This window comes from Sinocyclocheilus rhinocerous, unplaced genomic scaffold (genome assembly GCF_001515625.1).
Source record: "Sinocyclocheilus rhinocerous isolate Xijiao unplaced genomic scaffold, SAMN03320098_v1.1 scaffold53, whole genome shotgun sequence".
NCBI classification, from domain to species: domain Eukaryota; kingdom Metazoa; phylum Chordata; class Actinopteri; order Cypriniformes; family Cyprinidae; genus Sinocyclocheilus; species Sinocyclocheilus rhinocerous.
In genome coordinates, this window is record NW_015645538.1 from 2,386,472 (window position 1) to 2,410,750 (window position 24,279).

Below are 24,279 nucleotides of genomic sequence, written 5' to 3' on the forward strand. Positions count from 1 at the left end.
CGTTCCTGAGCTTGTTTTGTTTGGCCATCATAGCTAATTGAGCAGGCACAGACTTCACCGCACTATCCCAAGCCCTGGGGTTTCTGATTTGCGTATCATTCTGAGCAGGGAAATAGATTTCTGTTGTAGTAATCTGTCTCTGATTAAGAGGTAAATACATTGCTCTGTTTTTACACTGAGGTTGCAGGCAAAGCTTTTGGTTTTCAAAATATTTGCAGTAGGTGGAACACTTTGCCATCAAAAGAACAATTTTTTTGTCCTGAAAAGTAACAATTTTGAAGAATTATACTCTAGGGTTTTACTCATAGTTATTACAGAATATTTGTACTGTGAGAATCATATTGTACTATGTTGTTTTTGGAGTAGCCGTCCAACTTTAGCTGCCAACCATGAATAAAAAATACCTGCAAGACCGCACAGTAGAGGAAAAACAGTGCCCAATTCTCTGACAGACATAGAAATTATAAGAGAGAAAAAGCAGATGAGTAAAAAAGAAAAAATAATCACAACATTCGCTTTTCATGGATAACAATTTAAGTGTTGCCTCGAACATTTTGGGCGCTCCAAAGTCAACAGTGTCAGCTCGTGGTCTTCAAATCTGTCTCTAATCCAATAAAGCTCTACTGCAATGAACGTTATTGATTGTGTTTAGCTGTCTTGAGCGGCCTCATAAATAAATGTAATGGACGGTAAATTAGCTCGTACGTGATCAGGAGTAGGCAGAAAACCCGCCAAAAGGCCAAAGAAGAAATCTCACCCCCACCTTCGTCCCATCTCGAGCGCATTTAGTCTCAGGAAGAGTGAGTGGACTCTTGCAATCAGATGAGCTCATTATGGACCAAGAGGTACTGTGTGGTTTGGAATTTATTAGACACATTTGTAATGTATCCATTTTTAGGGGCAAGCACGTGAAAAGTGAAGAGTTACATATGTGGCGGATCGCGAAAACATCACGTTTCGTTGTTTTTTTTTTTACTCCTGTGTGCGACTGACAGAGCGTGAAGTGTCTGGCGCGAGGGTTGGCAAGATGAGTGGAGCTGTTTGTCCTGGCTGATTCATTAAAAAGGATTGAAATGAATAAATATATTATAATAAAAAAATCATATATATATATATTATTATTATTATTAGTGCTGTCAAAATTAGCGCATTAACGCAGGTGATAATTTTTTTTTAGTTTAACAGCGGTAAAAATATTTCGCGCAGTTAATGTAGGGGCGGGGCTAGGGATAGCCTCGCCACTCACAACTGCTGCTTCTGTCTCTTTTTTTCTTGACAAGAATTGTGTTTATTTAGACGCTGAACCTCTTTACGACCACATGAATCCGGAGACAGTTCAGACGTGCACTCCACTTTGCCTTAGTGCCAGGTGTTAGTCAAACGAGCGCGGAAACGGTAGAGATGACGAGGGAGCATCAGTAGAACATCAGTGAATTGCAGTCAGATGAGATGTTTCAGGCCATAATTCAGTAAAAACGAATTTTCCTGTCCTGTCAATCGTTATACTGTGCTCTTAGCGTGTGCTCTTCAATTGCACGCACAAATGCGCCAGCCTGTATCATTTCATATCAAAGCACGAAAGAAACTACGAGCATAGGCTACAATGTTGCAGTTATGTCGTCAGTTAAGTCAAAACTGAAAAAAAAGTGAAAACTGAAATGGTTTTCAAAACTGTCTTGGAGCAGCCCAGCACTGTCTCCCTCATCTAACACACTTGATTCAGCTCGTCAGCTCATTGAGACTTTAAGACTTGAAGTGTGTCAGAAAAGGTAACAAGTTGTGAGAAAATATGGTGCATGTCAGATCCACGTCATGTTCAGCAGTGGCAGCTCTTAAAGTGGTCATATGATGCTGCTAAAAATAACATTATTTTGTGTATTTGGTGTAATGAAATGTTTATGCGGTTTAAAGTTCAAAAAACATTATTTTCCACATACTGTACATTATTGTTTCTCCTCTATGCCCCGCCTTTTTGGAACGCGTCGATTTTTACAAAACTCATCGGTCTGAAAAAGCCACATTTGGGCGGTGTTATGCAAATCTTCCCACATTGTGATGTAGACATGTGGGGGCGTGTTAGAATGAGCCATTTTAGGTAGGCGTGGTTAACTCTTAACTTTTATAAAGAATATCTCTTTGGTTTTGAGACTTTAGTGTTTGCAACTTTACAGATCTTCTTTATGCACCAAGAGCTTGTAACACTCCAAAGAGAAAGGAAAAATTGAAATCGCATCATATGACCCCTTTAAAGTAATAGCAGCCAAAATAACCTAATAACCCAGCTGCTGTGATGTCTGATAATCAAATAACAAAAGAAAAATGAGGAAATCAATAACTTTTATAGCTTTAAGGATTCATCTATATTTAATTTAGACGTTAGTGTTTGATAACTTCATTCAATTTCTGTATATTTCCAACTTGCTAGTCTAATAAATGATCAAATTGATAGCTCTCAATTATACTGTAACTCAAGGTGCCCTTGAGCAACCCCCAACTGCTCCCCGGGTGCTGCAGCAAAAAATGGCTGCCCACTGCTCCGGGTGTGTGCTCACGGTGTGTGTGTGTTCACTGCTGTGTGTGTGCACTTTGGATGGGATAAATGCAGAGCACTAATTCCGAGTATGGGTCACCATACTTGGCCACATGTCACTTCACATGTCACTTCACTTCACTTCACTTAATGTTGAATGGCTATAGTCAATGGTTAAATATTAGGGGGAAAACAATTTCATAGAGACATCTGTAGAAGTATTGGAATCAGTGACACTGGCCTTCAGTCATAAAAAAAGATGTCATTAAACAAATATAAAAAATATACTGTCTTTATGTTGTACATTAATTTGAAGATTGAATGTGAAATTATTGAAAGATAACAGTATATGTAAAAACTTTAATGTTAGGTGGGATTAATCGTGATTAATTTCAGAAAAAAATGTGATTAATTAGTAAATTTTTTATCGATTGACAGCACTAATACTGTATATATACATGCTTGTTCTTATTTCCATTTAATTTATTTATTGTAATATATATTTTCAGGAATCTGTTAATCTTTATGAGTTTGCCCCTGAGTCAGCATCCCTATGGAGAAGTGTTAAGCAAACTCAGCAAGCCATGACCTCATGCTACAGAATTGTCAGAATTGTACTAAATCTCCTGAGGTAGTGTTAGCACATCCATTATAAACTTTCCTGAGAAGAACAACACGAACAACACCTATTAAAAATGAAGGATAAAATCTAGGAGTTCAGCTGGATATCTGAGAGGGAGGACAGGGCCATATCATGTAATCATGCTTCCTCTCCTCTACAGTGAGGTATAATTAAGAGGTCTTGCCTTTTTTGTGTGTTACATGATTGATTGTCCCTCATCTTTGCTGTACTGTAATAGTTATGCTTTTGGACATAATGGATAGGAAACTATTCTTACACAAATACTCATCCTTGACTGTCTGTGCAGATTACATCAGATGCACAAGAGGATATAAAACCTTTTCTTAACATGTATGCGACTGCAGAGAGATGTTTTCTAGATGTTCTAAAAGACGTGATATTGGGCACGAGCCTTTCTGTGAAAATAATACTATTCTTCATGAGGAATGAGACCATATTGTCTGTTGTCTGAGACCTTGTGCATAAGAAAAACCTCATGTATGTCTTATTTTAGCTTTTAGATAACCCAAGACAGCATCTCTCATATATGATCCAACAGATTTTCTTGAGAACTCCCTTGAAATTTTGAATGCAATACTTTAATTTTTAGATAACATATTGCACTGTTACTTTATGGCCACAGTGCATAGCCAAATAGGATGATACATTTGCATCTGTTGCCATGTAATGCCTGTAAGACTTTTTTCAAATCTAGCTTTTTTGAATGTTCGAAGCTGCCCCCTTGTGGTCAGATCCACTTCCATTGTGTTGTAGCTTCATTTCTTCAGTCCTGATTTATATTCCATTTTTGTTGTGAACCAATGGTTGCTTCGTAGTTTTCATTGGGTTGGGTCTGCCAGTTCCTTCTGGGCTGCTTGTTGGGGATCTAGCACCCAGTTATGGCCCCACGCTCTTTCCTTGACGTGACTAGCATACAAAACTTTTGCCCGTATAATAAATAACTTTTATAGCTTTAAGGATTCATCTATATTTAATTTAGACGTTAGTGTTTGATAACTTCATTCAATTTCTGTATATTTCCAACTTGCTAGTCTAATAAATGATCAAATTGATAGCTCTCAATTATACTGTAACTCAAGGTGCCCTTGAGCAACCCCCAACTGCTCCCCGGGTGCTGCAGCAAAAAATGGCTGCCCACTGCTCCGGGTGTGTGCTCACGGTGTGTGTGTGTTCACTGCTGTGTGTGTGCACTTTGGATGGGATAAATGCAGAGCACTAATTCCGAGTATGGGTCACCATACTTGGCCACATGTCACTTCACATGTCACTTCACTTCACTTCACTTAATGTTGAATGGCTATAGTCAATGGTTAAATATTAGGGGGAAAACAATTTCATAGAGACATCTGTAGAAGTATTGGAATCAGTGACACTGGCCTTCAGTCATAAAAAAAGATGTCATTAAACAAATATAAAAAATATACTGTCTTTATGTTGTACATTAATTTGAAGATTGAATGTGAAATTATTGAAAGATAACAGTATATGTAAAAACTTTAATGTTAGGTGGGATTAATCGTGATTAATTTCAGAAAAAAATGTGATTAATTAGTAAATTTTTTATCGATTGACAGCACTAATACTGTATATATACATGCTTGTTCTTATTTCCATTTAATTTATTTATTGTAATATATATTTTCAGGAATCTGTTAATCTTTATGAGTTTGCCCCTGAGTCAGCATCCCTATGGAGAAGTGTTAAGCAAACTCAGCAAGCCATGACCTCATGCTACAGAATTGTATGTCAGACACTAAATCTCCTGAGGTAGTGTTAGCACATCCATTATAAACTTTCCTGAGAAGAACAACACCATATTATGGTATTAAAAATGAAGGATAAAATCTAGGAGTTCAGCTGGATATCTGAGAGGGAGGACAGGGCCATATCATGTAATCATGCTTCCTCTCCTCTACAGTGAGGTATAATTAAGAGGTCTTGCCTTTTTTGTGTGTTACATGATTGATTGTCCCTCATCTTTGCTGTACTGTAATAGTTATGCTTTTGGACATAATGGATAGGAAACTATTCTTACACAAATACTCATCCTTGACTGTCTGTGCAGATTACATCAGATGCACAAGAGGATATAAAACCTTTTCTTAACATGTATGCGACTGCAGAGAGATGTTTTCTAGATGTTCTAAAAGACGTGATATTGGGCACGAGCCTTTCTGTGAAAATAATACTATTCTTCATGAGGAATGAGACCATATTGTCTGTTGTCTGAGACCTTGTGCATAAGAAAAACCTCATGTATGTCTTATTTTAGCTTTTAGATAACCCAAGACAGCATCTCTCATATATGATCCAACAGATTTTCTTGAGAACTCCCTTGAAATTTTGAATGCAATACTTTAATTTTTAGATAACATATTGCACTGTTACTTTATGGCCACAGTGCATAGCCAAATAGGATGATACATTTGCATCTGTTGCCATGTAATGCCTGTAAGACTTTTTTCAAATCTAGCTTTTTTGAATGTTCGAAGCTGCCCCCTTGTGGTCAGATCCACTTCCATTGTGTTGTAGCTTCATTTCTTCAGTCCTGATTTATATTCCATTTTTGTTGTGAACCAATGGTTGCTTCGTAGTTTTCATTGGGTTGGGTCTGCCAGTTCCTTCTGGGCTGCTTGTTGGGGATCTAGCACCCAGTTATGGCCCCACGCTCTTTCCTTGACGTGACTAGCATACAAAACTTTTGCCCGTATAATAAAGTCACTGAAAGCAAACAACAGTCCTACTTTTATCAAGGGCATGATTCTCTAAGGGTGCTGTGTTGCTGTGCTCCAAAAACATTAGGATTGCTGCTGGTGAAATAAAGGTTAATGCCACTGAGCAAACAAACAAACAGAGCTTTTCTCAGAGCACATTCACAGTCAATCACTTCAGTGTGGCTGGGAGGAAGGACCCTCTTGGGTCTGATTCAGCTTTGGCTAACAGGACGAGAGGGAGTCTGATGAACAGGCCTTTGATGGCCTTATGGCTCGCGGCTCCATCATAACTCTTCTGAACACCTCCCTCCTCCCATTAGTCTCCTGCATTACCTCAGCCCATTCCCTCTCTCTCCCTTCAGCCTCAAAACCAAATTTCACTCTTACTCTCTTCATCCATCCATCACCATGAACACCTTCTGGACTTCCAAAAGGGGGAGAAAAGTCCCAAACCACTAACTGTGTGTTTACACTTTTATTTCCCTTTCAGACTCAAAATCAATGCAGCCTAACAATGCCAAACAGGGAAATCTCCAGGGCAACTGAGCTGTCGATAGACTGAGTATCTGTTTCTCTAAAACCGAGGATCTGCCAGTAACCGCTATTGCATTTTAAAAATATAAAGACCATGAGATCAACAAGTTGATCCATATTTAAAATGATCTGTTTACTCATTGGTGTCGCAGTGAGGTTGTGCGTTTCTCAGGCAGTTGAAGCACTAGAATTGACCCAAAAATGAAAATTCTGTCATTATTTACTCACTCTCTTGCCGTTCCAAATCCTGTATTGTTTTCTTACTTCCATGGAACTCAAAAGGAGAAATTTTGCACAACGTCATTCCAACTCACCATGTTAAGATCGGTCATGGTTAACGTCACCCTGGCACGTTTCTTGAGATGTTTGAATGTGCACAAATGTGAATGGAAAGGCAAAACAGACTCAATAGAAAAACATGCTTCTCTTCTTACATTTTTGCAAAACTCTAAAAATGTACCTATACAAACACATCACTGCAGTTTCCAACTCTAAACCACTAATGGCAATAAAAGACCAAAGACCTTTATTACTTTTCACACAAATACTGGTTACAGGGGCAGATTATCAATTAATAAAGATTCAGATGCATAATTCCTTACACAATACAACTATGCCGTGACCTAAAAATATATTTTTGGTGTTGTAAACTTGCTCGGTATCTCACCTGGTACAGCATGACAGTAGCAATGTCAAGAGCTTGGGTATGAGTCCCGTAAAAGACGTGAGTCATAATAAAAATTCTCAAACACTTGTAGAAGCAAGCTATCATGGCACTGTTGCTTCAGCAAATGTGGTTTTATTATATTTTTACTATAGTTAACACTAACAATCAGATTTAGTGGTGGTACAATATGTTATTTTCAAACGTAATGGAGTATTAACCTTTTAGTGCCATTCACTGGATATTTCACTTCTGAACTGCCACAATATGTATGACAACCAGTGAAAAAAAAAACATTGCAAGATTCACATTCATTTGTTTCAAATAAATCTGAACACGCTTTTAGCACCGCTTGCTGAAAGTGGTCATATCATTTATTCTAAAATCTTACCACAGGCACATTTTTACAACAAGCCTGGGTTGAATTTCTTACATTTCAGTCGGTTCTTCACACAACGTATGGCGCAAGAGTCATACAGGCTACATTTGTGGTGCTTTTTTGACTTCACTTGACTGAAGTGATGACAAATATATTTACATCTGTTAAACAGCAAGGCCAGCACAACAGTTTTTCTGCATTAATCCTAATTTGAACAAACAATGAATGGAACATGCTGAAACTGTCACGCCCCTGGACTCTTTGTGTTGTGTTTTCCCTCCCCAGGTGTGCCGTGTTCCCTTTAATTAATCATTCCTTGCACCTGTGTTTTCCCAATCACCCAGTGTTTAAAAGCCCCAGTCCTTTCAGTTAGTGTTTGTCAGTCGTTGAACGTCATTCCATGTGTTCCTGTGTCTCCTACGTTCCCTGTGTGATCATTAAAGACTGTGAATTGAAGTTATCTCCGTGTTTCCTCGTTCCTTGCCTCCCGAGAAGTGTGACAGAAACCTTAGTTGTAGTTGTTTAAATCCTATAAATTCAATAAGCTGAAAGAATTTCAAAAAACATTTTAAAAAGCCCCAAACGGTGCAATCCACAGCTTCAGCATGTTTTAAACTCGCCCTGGGAATAAGTTCAAGTGGTCCTGAGCCAAAGAAATTCCAGAAGATTCATTTTTCTGTTCGCTTCCCTAAATCTAACTTGCGGGAAAAGATTGCTGAACTGCGGCCCATTATTCATTAAAAGGTTATATCTGGTTTATTTCTGGAACTTTGACTATGCAGAAACATACTTTTAGAGTAATGCATATTTTTCTTTTATTCAGGTGGCCTTATTTCCAGTTGCTTTTGGAAATATTTTTCATGTTCTGGTGTGTGATGTTGCTATCTCTTCCCTTTCACTACAGGTACCGTCTCTTTTCTTGTCAGGCCCATTGCTCGTCAGTAGACCAATCCCGCTCCTCCTCTGGGGTTCCTGTCCCCCATTCAGCTTGTGCAAACAGGAAATGATCCGTCTTCAGAAACACCAGTGGACCGCAGAGGCGTCTGAGTCGGCCTTCACCTAGCGTTCCTGGTCACATAAGACTTTAAGCTCTGGACGATATCAATGTGTCATCAATACATATGTTAAACTATATCTCAGCAATGCAAAGCAACCATAACTCACCTCTTCTGTTAGATTAAGTGTTGGCTTGAATCCATCACACATCTTGAATGCTTCTTGATTCTCCTTTTTGTTGGTCCTCCATTGTGTCTGTGCCCATCTGATGGCGGCTGCATTCTGGAGGGTGTAGTGGGTCAGCTCAGGTGTTGAAGGATGGGCGGCAGTTTACAAGCGCCCGTCGTTTGCTTAACCCTTCGATTAGGGTGTAGGAATGTCAGCTATGGGGGGATTTAGCGGTCCCGACAGCATCGTTTGACACCTCAGCAATCTGTCACGGCAGAGTGGCGAAGAACTAATAGTCTGCTCGCTCTGGACACAAAGGTGGCTCGCTTGCTCAGGGCCCATTCTGTCCAAAAACTGAGTTCCTTTATATTTTTTTCTTCTGCCATGTGTAAATATTGTGTCTATGGAGCGACGTGACTCAAATAGAAAATGCTGAATAGCTCTGTGAAAGAAAAAGAAAGACTGGATTCCAGAGGCAGTAATAAATGACTCAAAATTGCTTATCCAGCTAAGCTTGGGGCATCGAGTTTATTTTTTTATTTGAACTAACATCATGAACATTGTTACAAAGGATGAGGCGTTTAAATAACATGGCAAATGAAATTTGAATCAATGAAAGGTCAATACCATTAATGTTGCTTTAGCTACATCTTTAATTCAGAACATATTGATGGTTCTGAGTTAATAAAAAAATGCATAGCAGTGCTTTCCTCTGGAAAGCAATTTTAAATACTAAATTGCAGTATTTGGAGTGTGATATGAAACATGCCTTTCTGCAGCTTTCCAGACAGTTTATGGATTTACAATAAAAGTACCACTTTCCAGTAAAATGCTCCATGCTGTTGTTACTTGATGGAAGACAGTAGTAGTAGTCTTGCATACAGCAACAATCTACTGGAAGAGTATTATCAGACTTTTTTTGATGAAAGATAGGAATTCTGATGTTATTAAATGACTTCTGTGAGCATGCCAGTAAGTAAGCTAAAAATAGCCTCTTTACAATCCTGCCAACTCAAAAAGTCTTACAAAAAGACATATACAAAATAATGTTTTTTTTTCCACAAACCAAAACACTTGTACCAACAGAATTTATGTACATTTGTAAAGTCCAGTAACACTTTACAATAAGGTCCCATTAGTTAACGTTGGTTAATGCATTTACTTCACAATAAGCAATACATTTGTTACAGTATTTGTTAATCTTTGTTAATGTTAATTATTAAAAATACAACTGTTCATTGTTCATGTTGGCTCAGGTCCATTAATTAAAATGATACAAGATACAAATACAACTTTGGATTTAAATAATGTATTAGTAACGTTGAAATTACCATTAACAAAGACAAAAAATGCTTCAGAAGTATTTGTTGTTGTTGTTAGTTAATTTTAACTGATGTACTGAACTAATGTTAACAAACAGAACCTTATTGTACATTGTTACCAAATGTCTTAATGACTCGCTCACACAATGGATGGAATGGAAAAGATGCGGTTTGAACTTTTAACTTCACTTGGCTTGTTAACAACAAGCACACGATGCTATAAAAATAGCAAACCTAGCATAACAGTCAAAGACGTCCGTTTAGCAAATGTTTATATGTGAAAACAGTTCAAAGTGGCATATCGAAACACAAAAATGCAGTCTGTGTGAACCAGCCCTACGATTGCTACAAATAAACTTCATGTACAAATGAAACTCAGATGCTTATCTGACTCCATATATCAAAACGTTTCCTTTCAATAATATAGTCATTCAGAATTATTAAACACTTTTGCAAACCTATAGTCTTAGGTTTAAAGATAAATTTACAATAAGTTCATCCAAGCTTGTCGGTAAGAGCAACACTGCTTTAGACAAGAGCTGCAAAATACGACTGCAAAACAATCCCAATATGACAAATCCTCATAAGACAACATGGTTTGAATCAATTAAAACATTATTATATGTATTATACTGCACCAGTACCGTATGTGCCATTGGCTTTACTCCATCAGTTCTAACGATCATTAATATTAGATCAATATTGTTATGGTATTATCTTTAATAGCTGTGATCTTTGGCATGCATTTCAAAATTGTATGCCAAGTTATGATGTGTTTAAAAGGTCACCAAAGTTTAAAGCCAATAATAATATGCAGTTTGCACAATCAGTACAATCAGGCTGGAGGATGGATGTGCTATTCTTTGCCGAAAATGTCCCTTGTAAATAGCGCTGTAAGTCACCATTAATGCTGCATGCTATGGTTTTCTTCACTTTGACAGGAATAATGTACATAATAAAAAAATATAATAATAATAATAATATATTGGGGTAAAAAAGCATAAAAATGTGAAGTAAAGTATCACAACCCAAATATAATTGTGCAACACGTTTGTATTAAACATTAATAGGTCCTTTTAGGATATTGAAGGACATTCAAGCTGCTTTAAATTCACTTGGAGACTTGAAAGCCAGATGAGCACGGGGCAATTGCTAGGCGATGCAACCCAATACACTACCATCAAAGGTGATGTGCCTGCCTCAGCAGTCCACAGGTCCTGAGTGACAAGTGAATGGCACTTGAATTCATACCTCTGATATTTAAAAATAAAAGCCCAGCCAAGTCAGCTCCTGCCCTAAATTCCCAAAGAGCATGCCATCTCCCATGTAGTCCCACAAAGGTGATAGGACAGCCTTCTATTCACAGGATTCCTGTTTCCTGGAGAGCTGTTATCTCAAAAGAATGCTGCATTATCCACATGGCAAGCAGCTAACCACTTATACAGTGTTACTTGATAATGTCATGGGCCAAAAAGTAACACTTTACCAAAATGTTTTGGGCTATTTGAGGAGAACTATGAGAAGTCGGCCGGTCGAATCATCATGACAGTGGATCGGAGAGAGTAGCTGGGGCCTTTGAAATAGTGCCACTTGATTCCATTGAATTTCCCGACATGTTGTCCTTGTCTGTAGTACACCCCGTTCAGGTTGGATGGGCCACAGGCATCGTACCACCATCCTAAAACACAAACATTTACACGTTTATACGGTTATATGGATCGCATTATCTTGAAAGAAAGCTAACAAATGCAATACCACACAACATAAATCATATATACATTGAGTCATTTTAATTACTGTACTTTTCTTAAAAAAAATACAACCACATCATGAAAAGCCACTTCTGGCCAGGCTAACAGCTTTGCGTAAAGTAGGTTTCTGAAACTAGATGCCTAAAATATTGTTTGTACTTGTGTGATACTATTTTGGTTTATTATTTCAGATTATCAACAATTTTTATTGCTGACAGTCTAGTTGTGTATTTGTCAGGCTATGCAGGCAGCTTTGAAGCTGGATCCAACAGTATGCAGGTGCTATGTGGTCACTGTGGTATAGGTGAGGAGTGAGTGAAACGGTAACCTTTAAGGTATTTAGGGAAAGTGGATATATATATATATATATATATATATACTTAAAGGTAACAGAGAAAAGAGGATGTGCCAATCATATGTTTAACATAATTGTTTAAACCAACTGTTTGAGTTTGAGAAGTCTCTTCTGTGGATTTCGAAGTGTTATTTGTGTTAATGCCTGTCTTGACAGATGCACTTTTAATAGCATGTGCCGTATACTGAGGGATGACCTGATATGATGGACTTGAACTTAAAAAAAAGTAGTCTCCCAAAATGTCTCCAAGTCGTGTCATCATTTACTCATCTTCATGTCTTTTAAAAGCTGTATGATTTTCAGAGGAACACAAAATTAGTTATGTATAGTAAAACTTCCATGCTGTTTTTTTTCCTGATACAATGAAGGTGAATGGTGACCAAAGCTAAAAACGCAAGATTATCAGTTCAACAACTTAAATTTCAGTCTGCTCAGAATACTGTGTTTGGCTTGCAAATCATTATCATTTGCTATCAATTGTTATCATCTAGCTTTAAGATCCTCGGATGTTCTCCAAAAGTCACTGTGGCATTATTTTAGTATAATTTATAATAGCATTAAGTATTATTTAAATGATCTTTTACTGATGTATTTTCAGTATTCATTATAATTAAGTTTCAGTAATTTTGTTATCTGCTTTTGTAATTTTTAGTAGTCAGTTTTATTGAATAATTTTAGTATTTCAACTTGAAATGTTATTTGAAGTTTTTTGTCTAGTTGTTTTCGTCTAAAAGTTTATATATATATTTAAGTGGCCAAAAAAATATTCTTAGTAGTTGTAGTTAATAATAACAACACTGAGTCACTGTACAACTTTTCAGCACATTAAATAAAATTAATCTGGCCTGTTCATTCAATTAGACACGTATACACAAAAGAGTGCCCATTTTGGCACGTCTCATTCCCTTGAAGAACTTGAGCTTCACTTCACAAGCTCAAATGCCAGAGAGATCTGTGACATTTTAACAGCCGTCCCGTGAGCCAAATACGCTGCCCTTTATCACGGCTCTCATTGACACAGTAAACTGATTGGATGCTGATTCTACTTGTTACTATGCCTTCGCATCTCAGGCCGTTAGCTGGCCGAGGTCTTCGGTTGTCTCTAGGGTATGTGTTTTATAAGCTTGTTAACCACACTGCATAACAAGAAATGAGGCAACAGAATGATAAAAGTTTGATTTCATGATATAAACCAGAGCTGGAACCAATATGTCTTTCATTAAAGCACTTAAGCTACAGAATTTAAAGGGTTCTACTTCGAGACTGACAATTTCAAAAATTTCCATTATGAAAAACTTTCATTAAAAATCTTTCAGTGCGACACTACTCTGTTTTATTAATTGCATTGCCCAAATCCCCTTGCACATACAGCAGATTTATGCATGTCATCCTACTGTAAGGCTCACATTTATTCTCATCCTGATATTAAATATCTCCGAGATGAATCACTGTCAGGGTCTCATTTAGCATGTGGCCACCAAGGACAGAGAAGGTGACGGCAGATTTGGGTGGACAGGATTTCTCTCGATGTCTGCTTTATTAAATGATGCACAGTGATCTGAGACCTGAGAGCTTCCTGTATGAAAAGTAAAAGTTGTCTGTGGTTTGCATCCACTGGGAGAGACTGTGGGAGTCCTATACAGACCTACAGATACTTGGTTTTCAGCCCATTCTGGTAGACTCCTCACAGGATGTGAGTCCACAAAGACCTCATTACTACTTGCTCAAAGCTTTATGCAGTTCTTTTGCCAAAAAGAAAGCATAAGGTGGTCCTATACGCAGCAGTTAGCTGTGTACATAGACACAGACAGTGTTTAGACTGGAACCTACTGTCTGCACACTTCACAAAGTCTTAATTCACAATGGGACAAGAGTGTACGCAGAGCGTAACATTATAGCAGCTCTTTAAGTAGTTTATTTGATTTTTAAAAAAAAACAGAACGATTCATGATTGGGTTCTATTCTTAAGTTGTGCTGATGTGAATAGGACACTTTACAGAAATACTGTGTCTACAGTGAAAAACATTTAGCGCAGTGTATTTAGATTCCTTAAAAAATTACTCTTTTATTCTTAGTGAATCAAAAACATACAGTGTGACAAGTGCAACTCACTTTCCAAACAAATGACTCTCATGAACCAGTTCTTATTAATGAATCAAAAGAATACAGCATGGCAAGCACATTTTGATTACTGACTAATGATTCTTTTTAGTGAATCAAAAAAACAAAACATGAATGATTCATTTGCAGAGGTTACTGATTCAATCTCAACTGACTTTCTGAACTGCAAGTTACTAGTTTTCAAAGTATCATTACTTCTCATACATAAAACACACACAAAAAAAATAAAATTAAATTAAATCTGTAAAAATAAATCTAAAATCCTAATATAAAATCTGTTCTAGGTCATTTCATCGTTTGGCAACAGACAGGTAAGTACAGTAAATGCAACAAAATTTACATTTCGTATTTACAAAAAAAAAAAAAAAAGAATCTTTAACAGAAATGTTACAATTATTCTTATTATATATGTTCCGAGTATTCACTGCACTAGCTGCATATCATTAAAAAAAGTAAATGTTCTACTTTTCCCGTTGTAATGTATTTAAAAGCTTTTATTCTACATGCAATGGCAGTATCATCTTGAGGATCAAGGCTAGTGAATCCCAAGAACAAGAAAAAGCTTGTACGGCTGGAATAGATTAATATATTCAGCAGCAGTGAGCTAAAACAGAGGATTTCTGCCTTACCCCCGCTGAGCATCAGCGCACACTTGCACGTGCAGTTGTCATTGTCCATGTCTTTAGTGCTGAAGTCAGCACCGTGGATCGCCAGACTGCTCTGTCTGCCCGCCGTCCCGCTGTGGCTCTTCAGGAACAACCTGAGACAGAGAGAGGACAGAGAAAGTCTTTGTAAACAAGGAGGCCTTAGACAAGAAAAATTACTGCCAGAAACATCCACGAGTGATTTATGCAGATTACCTTCACACTCATGACCCATTCTTTACTGTTAGCATCAGTTTTTAATAGTATTGGCCGGGAAACCCCATACCATTTAATCCAAACACCAAAGCACACGTAGAAACCACACAGAGTGTGTAATTCAACTCCAGCCATCTACACTTGAGGATTTCAACCGCAAATTCAAAACCCTCACTTAATGCAGGCTTGGATTCAAATGCTTAATTTTATGCAGCACTGACGCCCAGAGTTTGGTGGTTGAAGGGTGGCCTATGATTTTCCCATCTTGCTTCATTGTGTCACCAATAGTTCTGCCCAAGGTCTTAACCTGAGGGTTATTACCCCTCTGACTGTTTTTTTTTTTTTTATCCAAAGTGTCATACTCAAAGCCAAAATACTATACTGCATGGGCATGCCAGCAGTGAAAGGAACACCAAATGAAACATGTTCGGCCCCTCAAAATCATTTCCTGAAAGTCATCGCCACAAATAAGATCAGACAGTAGAGTGAGCTTTATAAATCTCTTCTAAGATGAATCTTGGAAAGCAACTTGAGAAATATATTTTTGGTTATGCTTTTAGGGATGTCCAAAGAGGCCAGTGATGCAACAACAGGCTTTAGAGGCCAAGTGTGTGATTGCCGTTCTTATTGTTAAGTGGGATTTTTTTTCTTTAATTTTTTGGTCCTCACACACATCATCCATCTTATAGACTCTCTTATAACAAGCTGTCTAATAATTTTAAAGCCACCTACATCAAATATCGGTTGCAAACTTTCTTCAGTGACATCATGTCCATTAAGATGAAGTGCGTTGTTGTGGTCTCTAAACAAAGATAAATGAACTGGTTGTTTGTGGTTTCCGGATATGCTTGATGCCAAACCAATGTATTTTGTTCTTTGCTGACACTAAAGACTATATTTTAACAGCCATTTTATAATACACAAATGCAATACTGATCGCACTCGTTAAGAATGACTGCATGCTTCATTTAGATGTCAAACTTGTCAAGTTTCAGTTTTTATGAGGAAATAAACTTCCAGGACATCCTCAGAATTTTAACGGCAGACACAAACATGTTGCTGCATAATTTGACTTGTAACTGCACAATTTAACTGCACTTTACAAGCTCACTACTTCATAGACCTTAGCCAGACACTGTATTTAATACATTTTTTATTCATTTAAATTGATTTTTACTTTTTAAAATAGTTTTTATTCAAATTAAAATCACTATTTCAAGAGAGACCTGTCCAAAATGAACAAACATTATACAAATGTGACTAAATACTATAATACTAAATACTCAATATCCATTAAGAGTGTGACAAGTTTACATTAAAACACTGACACTGGCCAACATATAAAAGTTATTTTCAGAAACAATTTTTGTCTTATGCAGTGATGCACATAAATCATCAAATTTGTGTGCTATAATTTAAAAGTGATTGAATATTAACATATATCTTTCAAAAGTTTGGGTGCAGTAGGATTTTTAAAAATGTTTTGAAAGAAGTCTCTCATGCTCACTAAGGCTTCATTTATTTGATCAAAAACACAGTAAAAACAGGAATATTGTGAAATATTATTACATTTTAAAACAACTGATTTCTGTTTTATTTTGTCATGCAATTTATTCTTGAAATGGCAACCAAGAAACATTTTTTATTATTATTAAAGTTATTAATGAAATAGTAGTCAAACCTAATATTTTTGTATAAAGTGTGACTCATTTCAGGATTATTTGATTAATAGAATGTTCAAAATAACAGCATTTACATAAAACAAAAATATTTCTGAATCATTATAAATGTCCTTACTGTCATGTTTGATCAATTTAATGCATCTTTGTTGAATAAAAGTATTAATTTCTTTAAAAAAAAAAAAACTTACTGACCCCAAACTTTTGAACAGTCTATTGATATATATGAATCAAACAGTGCTTTACAAAACTGTTCCAGTTGAAGAACCCTGGTTCAAAGCATTCAGATCAAGTCCCTCACACACAAAAGCCAGGTGAATAAATGCACACCTGCTCATCTCCAGTCACTGTAGTTTCAAGTAGGCAACACACTCAAGTCTTGTGCGTTCAGTTACTGTTGTCCCACGAATGTCATGTCATGCTAATGGCCTTTTTTTTCAGTTTTGAGCTCAAACATCTGCATGGCCAACACAGGATATTGTTCCTTATCCTCCTTCTCACCAGCTTCAATGAACTATTGCTGAATCAGTCCAAGCCTTACTAGGAAAAGCTGTGATGAAAACTGAGAATGGAATGAGATTTATTTGGTGTTTCACAACAGCACCCCGAGGGAAGTGTTCTGGTGTCCGGTCATTTTATTTTCCTAATCTGAAATGATGGCAGTTTGGTAATGTTCCTCACCGGATATGTGATGTTTATTCTGAGTAAAAGAGGATGTATGGATGTGTTTTTCCTAGTTGAAATCATGTTCATCAGATGAACATGCTCCAAAACCTAAACTATTATTCTGCAACACAAACTAAAAGAAGGCAGGAAGCAAATACACAGTCCTTTTACAGTACAGCAGCAGAAAAACAAAAACCTGAGTGCTATAAGTCACACGTGCCATAGGGGTCCATGCGTCAGAGCCCCTTCCAAAGACTGAAAATAAAAAGCCTTATATATATCGTTTCCTCTCTGCAGCTGTGGGACATGTCAAAACCCATCTTAGTGTAGTGTGATAAACGTGAGGCCCACTCCTGAGAGGAACCCACGGTTAGCTCCTGCCGTGCGCCTTTAAACTGTCACATCCCATCTGAAACATGCAACGATCCTGCAGCGGAAATATTTCTTTAATTTGGTAATGTTGCTGTGGAATTTGTCTCTGGAAACATGAAATACTGTATACAGCATCTTAAAGATACTCTAATGACAGTTACTGCGCCCTTTTGCTGGCCCAAAACAGCTTAAAATTAAATTTTCATCTAGGAGGTGAAAGTGATAATTCACGGTTACTTCTTTTTGACCTCATCTGGATATAACATTGAGCAAATAATGTACAAAAACTGGCTGTCAATAAAGGAGACCTTTGAGATGTATCTGTGCGCCCTTTTGCTGACAGCACTTTGGAAGAACCTTGTGATATTGATAGTATACACTTTTAATGCTTCAGAAGAGAGTTCACAGCCTTCAGGGTGTGTGTGCCAAGACCTCCATACAAAATTCACACCAGACACAGCTGAGGTGATCTTTGCAAAATCTGTGGATTTAAAACTTGGCTGGATGGAAGATATTAAATCAAGATCATTTCATCTGCTTTCAAAAACAAACATATACTGTAGCACAATTATGTCTTTCTGGGACCTGAAAAGCAGGCATATCGTGCGGTTTGACATCACTTGTGTCTGTGCATATACACTCTTGGTGGATTGTGACATTATAACATTTCAGGTACAGTATACATGCTTTACTGAAGCCACATGGCACTATTTTAAAGATCAAATGTGACCCTAGACCACAAAACCAGTCATAAGGGTCAATTTTTTTTTAAATTTAGATTTATACATCATCTGACATCTGAATAACTAAGCTCAACATTCCATTAATGTATGATTTGTTAGGATAGGACAATATTTGGCCGAGATACAACTATTTGAAAATCTGGAATCTGAGGATGCAAAAAAAATCTAAATATTGAGAAAATCGCCTTTAAAGTTGTCCAAATGAAGTTCTTAAAAATGCATATTACTAATCAAAAATTAAGTTTTGATACGTTTATGGTAGGCAATTTACAAAATATCTTCATGGAACATGATCTTTCCTTAATATCCGAATGATTTTTGGCATAAAAGAAAAATCAATAATTTTGACCCATACAATGTATTGTTGGCTATTGCTACAAATATACCCGTGCTACTTATGACTGGTTTTGTGGTCCAGGGTTACAAATAAACATGTTTACTTCAGGTGCTTTCTCAGTTTCAAAGTAGTCCTGTCAACTTCCCTGCCATTGTTATTTACCAGGTTAGTTGATACTTTAATCTGAAACAAAACAAAACACAAAACATTTTTTTTTATGCCTCACTGGGGGGCACAAAACACTGATCAAAAACCAAATTAAACAAAAACAACATAAAACAAAGCATGCAAAACAAAAACATACAAGAAATACTTAAAAACAACAGAAAACAAAACATACAAAAAACTTAAAGACCACTCAAAACAAATAAAAACAAAAACTCTAAAATCAACAAACAAACAAAAAATACGAGGAAAGTTTTTGTTTTCAACCCCTCATTGCATTTGCCTATGCAATATTGAGAATTAGGTCTTCTATTTTTAAGACTGTTTTTAAAAACAAAGTCAAGTACATTGTGAGCAATAAAATATAAAAATGCTGAAGTTCCAGTGAGTTTATTTTGGCTGTTCTGCTGTTCGCCTTTTCTACTGATTTTTTCCCCCTCAATTATTTTGTACCTCATCCTCTCTCCTAATTTAAAGCGTAATGCATATTTTATTCAGAATGCCCACACAAACACACGCTCATGCAAAAAGATCATCATGGTCATCAGCATATGTTTTGTTCTGGATGCTGGCTCCCAGCATGGGACGCTGGAATGCTAGTTTCCCCACCAAACTTTTAAACTACTGTAGGTTAACCAGCAAGACTTGCTTGGTGAATCAGCTCCATGTGAAAACACTGTGGCTCTGCTGGCACAAATCAGCCTGGACAGAGCTGATTTAAGCAGGTCTTCTCAGCAGGGATATACACACTCTACTCAATCAATATACAAAGCAGCCATGTAAACACAGGCGGAGTCTGGGTGTCTGTCAGTGCTGTGGGCATTGGCGCTGGGTCAGTGGCATTCAACCAGGCAATATGAACAAGACTGACCCCCCGGCATGACCCCATCCCAATGGGAAAACAAGGTTGCAGCAGCACTGTCGGGTCCAGTTCAGAGACTCCCAGATACTGACCCCTACCCTCCATAACTTTCCTTGTGTAGGTTCACCATAGAAACAAAACACTGGGCTCTCCCCAATTCCAGCTCACACAACACTCATACAATTAAAAAAACTCAAACCGGCTGCTGTAAAACTTCCACATTATGAAACAAATATATATAATTCATTCTGAATTATTGCTAGATATCATTTTTCAACTCTTCCTTACATGGCTTATTAAAATAGCCGAATAAAATGCTTCTGCTCGGCTGGAGATTGGGAATGTAATTTATGATCACATTCAATATAGTGATGTAGAGCACTGTATAGGTGCCAAGCTAACATTAGCACAGCATTGATCGTTTGAAGCAATTACGCTCAAGATCCATTTAGCTGATTGTTACACTCCCCGTAATTAAGGAGCTTCAGAATTCATAAGTTGTGTAAACATGACTGTAATAAGAGCTGGTGTTTATCAGCAGCATCTGCAACAGCGCTCTCAAAATTGTCAAGAAATTTTATACATGACATAAATGGTGTAATAGGTATTTTTCTTCATGTCAGTTTCCTCTCTCCTTTTTGCCATGCTATATTTTTGATAATTTTTCTTCCTCAGGTTATGCAGTTTTAAAATACACAATTTTCTGTATTACAGGATGGAGAAAATTACATAATAGTGAAGGAAAAATATATAGCACTTATGCACAAAGATGCAGCAGTCTGACAGTTTAAACCATATACATAGGTATATAATACCTGGAGGTCCATATATATATATATATATATATATATATATCAACCTGATATATATATATACTGTATGTGTGATATTTTCCAATGTTGTCACTGCAGATATATCACAATGATTATGTCAATTGTATTGAATGGATGCATTGTTTTGCCAGATCCACCGCAGTTGACATGCACTTCCATTGTGGCCGATGTAAACCAATTATTGTAAAATCCCTAGTAAATCAAATGCTGTCCATTGTTCACCAGTCAAAACTAAATTGTGAGACTGAGACAGTGACCCTGTGGTCCACACATGTCAAAAGTCAGTGTAGTGTCACAGGCATTGATTATTTTCACAATTGCTGTCATGGTCTGCCTATTCAGTGCTCCTGAAACCAGTTGAAGTTTCCACTGCATAAGCCTAAAAAGTCTGCATAGGGCAGAGCTGTGGTCAGTTAGCTCCACCGAGGCATATAACATTACTTTGTGATAGCAGTAGATAACTATACTTGAGGTTTGCCAAAAGAATGCACAAGATCTGGAAAAAATTTAATTGGAAAGGTTATTTTTTCCATGCCAAAGTCTGATTTTCATCTTGTTTTAGTGTTTACACTAGAGTATATCTCAGTCTACACTTGATTTTTTTGCTGAAATATTCTTGACTTAAATCCATGTTGTAGCACAAAGGTTAAAAATACACACACACAAGAAACACCAACCTGAATTACAACACATAAAACATATGTGTTAAATGTTTATTCTAAAATTAGATAGAAATAGAATTTCTTTACTGTTACTTTTGATTAATTTCAAGCATCCTTGCTGAATAAAGTAATACTTTCTTTCAAAAAAGAATGTAATTAAAACATAATTACACCAAACATTTAATCGGTAGTGTGCATATACTGTATAAAGAATATTATCAGAATAACATATAAAAAGTTATTGACTTTGACCAAAGAATAAAAATGATCTCAGTTTAAATGTAACATTAGAGATTTACTATTCAAATTATTAAAGTGTCAAAACTAATATGCATTTGTAATATTGCTGTCTAATAACGCTGACTGATTTGTAGGATCACACTTCTCACTCCCCTCATATACCCAAAATTATTGCCTCGGACCTTTGCAGAAACTTGGTTATGTCAAGAAAAAAAAGGAGATGGTCATTATTTGAAATTTATTATTCTGGCATGGTATACATTCAGCCAAGTGCTATTTGCTCACTTCAACCTTTACCCTGTATGTAGTTTGGAAATCATTAGTATTGAAAAAATGTAATAAGCTTGCCAGTTAATCCTTTTCATGATTTAGGATATGGGATTATGCTCCATTATTTCTGTATGCAATTACTGCTGTTCTAATACCAACTCTTTTGTAAACTAGCTTTAAATTTAAGCGAATGCAAGTGGCTGGCAGTCAGACAAATATTTCCTGACTGGAAAGTCTCCACGTTGGTTCGGAGTCGGACAAATAGAAATGCTTATGCATCGTAATATGTTAAGTTCTAAATTATCCATTGTAGATTCATGCACACGCTTGTGGAATTTTAAAGTGCTTTTATGTGCCATAGACTATGTGTGTGTGCATATGTACAGTATGTGTGCATGCATTAAGCCCAACTGAATTCTGAAATGCTGGTGTTACCATCGTACACCTTAAAGGGATATTTCACCCAAAAATAAAAATATTATAATTTTTACTATTCCTCATGTCATTCCAGAATTGTATGAGTTTCTTTCTTTTGTGGAACACACAGGTTTGGAAAGACATGAGGGCAAGTAAATGATGACAAATTTTGTTTTTGGGTGAGCTATGCCTGTAACTACCTTATAGATTACCTTTCATATAGACTACAGCTGACTAAACCAGCACTTGAGAGCACAAACTACACTGGAACAGCATAAAACTTCCAAAAAACAGGCTGTAAACATTTTGCTGACGCTGCTGGGTTTTAAAAAGGAAACATACTAGACAGGCCTATCTGCATACTACATCTACCGGTTGTGCTTTTTATATACACAAACTAAAAAGGTTGTCAGGTCGGAATCTGAAGGTCTAATCTGAATTGCCAGAGGTGGCAACCTCTTGCACACTTTGTGTTGGGCCAAAGAAAGAGTTTGTTTCGGCCGGTATTCTCAAGAGGCAGTGTGTGATTACCATAGCATAACAGTTTGAGAGAACAAATCTATTTTTAGAGAAGAGAATGCTGATTAGATTCCTGAAACTCTTTACCAGCACAGGCCACTATGGGCCAGCCAAGTGTGCAGGACACCACGGACCACAGCCCTGCTAAGATCCAAATAATTTGAAGTTGAGAGCTCGTATGTGTTCACCTGCCTGTGCATGAGATACAAGTGCAATGAACACAAACTGTGTTTGACTTTCTTTTTTTTTTTTTGCATTTGAAAATAATAAATCTTAGTGGTTAACAGCGCTAAAAAAAGGGGAAGTGTTTCGCGTGACAACCCTAATTCAACCCCAGATGGAACTAAAACAAATAGCTTTATTCCTCCCCATAGCTTCACCCATGAAAAGCATTTAAAGATCCCAGAGAGAGTAAAACTATGAATGAACGCAGGGACTTATCATCAGGCTTTAAGAATAACAACACTTTCATCTTACCCGTGATGTTCCCACAAACTAAATATAACAATGGTTCATATACATTTCATATATAAACATATACCTATAAGCATTTTGTTTCTTTATTTCTTTTACTATTTATTTATTTATGAAGGATTATGTTACACTAAAGACTGGAGTAATGGCTGCTGAAAATTCAGCTTTGTCATCACAGGAATAAATTGTACTTTAAAATATATCAAAATAAAAATCAGCTATTTTAAATCGTAATGTTTCACAATATTACTTTTTTGCTGTATTTTCAAACAAATGCCGCCTTTCTAAGCATAAAAGGCTTCTTCGAAAAACGTTTAAAAATCGTACCGAACCCAAATGTTAGAAGAACGGTTCAGTATATAAAAACCTAAAATAAAAGGTCTTTTATATAAACCCTTATAACTTTCTGAACTGTTTAAATCAGTGATTAATGAGCTGTTGAGCAATATATTTTTCCAGCCTATTGCATTAAAATAATGAGCAGCATTCACTTAAAAAAGCAGAAAGTACCTGTAATTGTGTTTTTCACTGTCGATGTGGAAACTGTCATACTGAGAGAAGGCCTGGTGTCCGTCCCAGTCGGTCAGCTCCACACGGAGGGCATACTGCTTCTGATTGGTCAGAATGTGCACAAACTCATTTCCCAGCCAGTGTTCGGCCGACACGCTCCCAAAGCCCTAGAAAAGAGGGTGGACTCCGGGTCAGTTTAAGTATCGACTTGGGTCACGGGAGGCCTTGGATAAGGCAGTGGGAAAGAAAATCCTGTCCAAGATATTTCAAGCCTAACAGATTCAACACAGGGACGGAATTCCACAATTCATCATTTTCTTGAGATAATAATTACAGATTTTCATAAAATTTTGACACATGAAGGTATCAATAACCACTGGTCCGTTTCTGAGCCTAAATGTTTAACGGTTGCATCAGATCTGGAAAGACTGAGAAAACACTACATTACGACATGACATTCACAGCACTAATATAAAATTTTTTCTGTAATGCC

General features: G+C 36.9%; 1 protein-coding gene across 1 annotated transcript in view; it reads right to left on the minus strand.

Annotated features, from left to right (window-relative positions):
* Positions 1-10,002: 10,002 nt before the first annotated feature.
* Positions 10,003-24,279, minus strand: part of LOC107706239 (angiopoietin-1-like) — a 55,561-nt gene continuing 41,284 nt past the window's right edge. Inside the window, exons 7-9 of the mRNA XM_016509887.1 lie at positions 23,787-23,953; positions 14,807-14,937; positions 10,003-11,628 (exon numbers count right to left, since the gene is read on the minus strand). Coding sequence (XP_016365373.1) covers positions 11,465-11,628; positions 14,807-14,937; positions 23,787-23,953 — 462 coding nt within the window. The 3' untranslated portion in view covers positions 10,003-11,464. The remainder of the gene's footprint in view (positions 11,629-14,806; positions 14,938-23,786; positions 23,954-24,279) is intronic.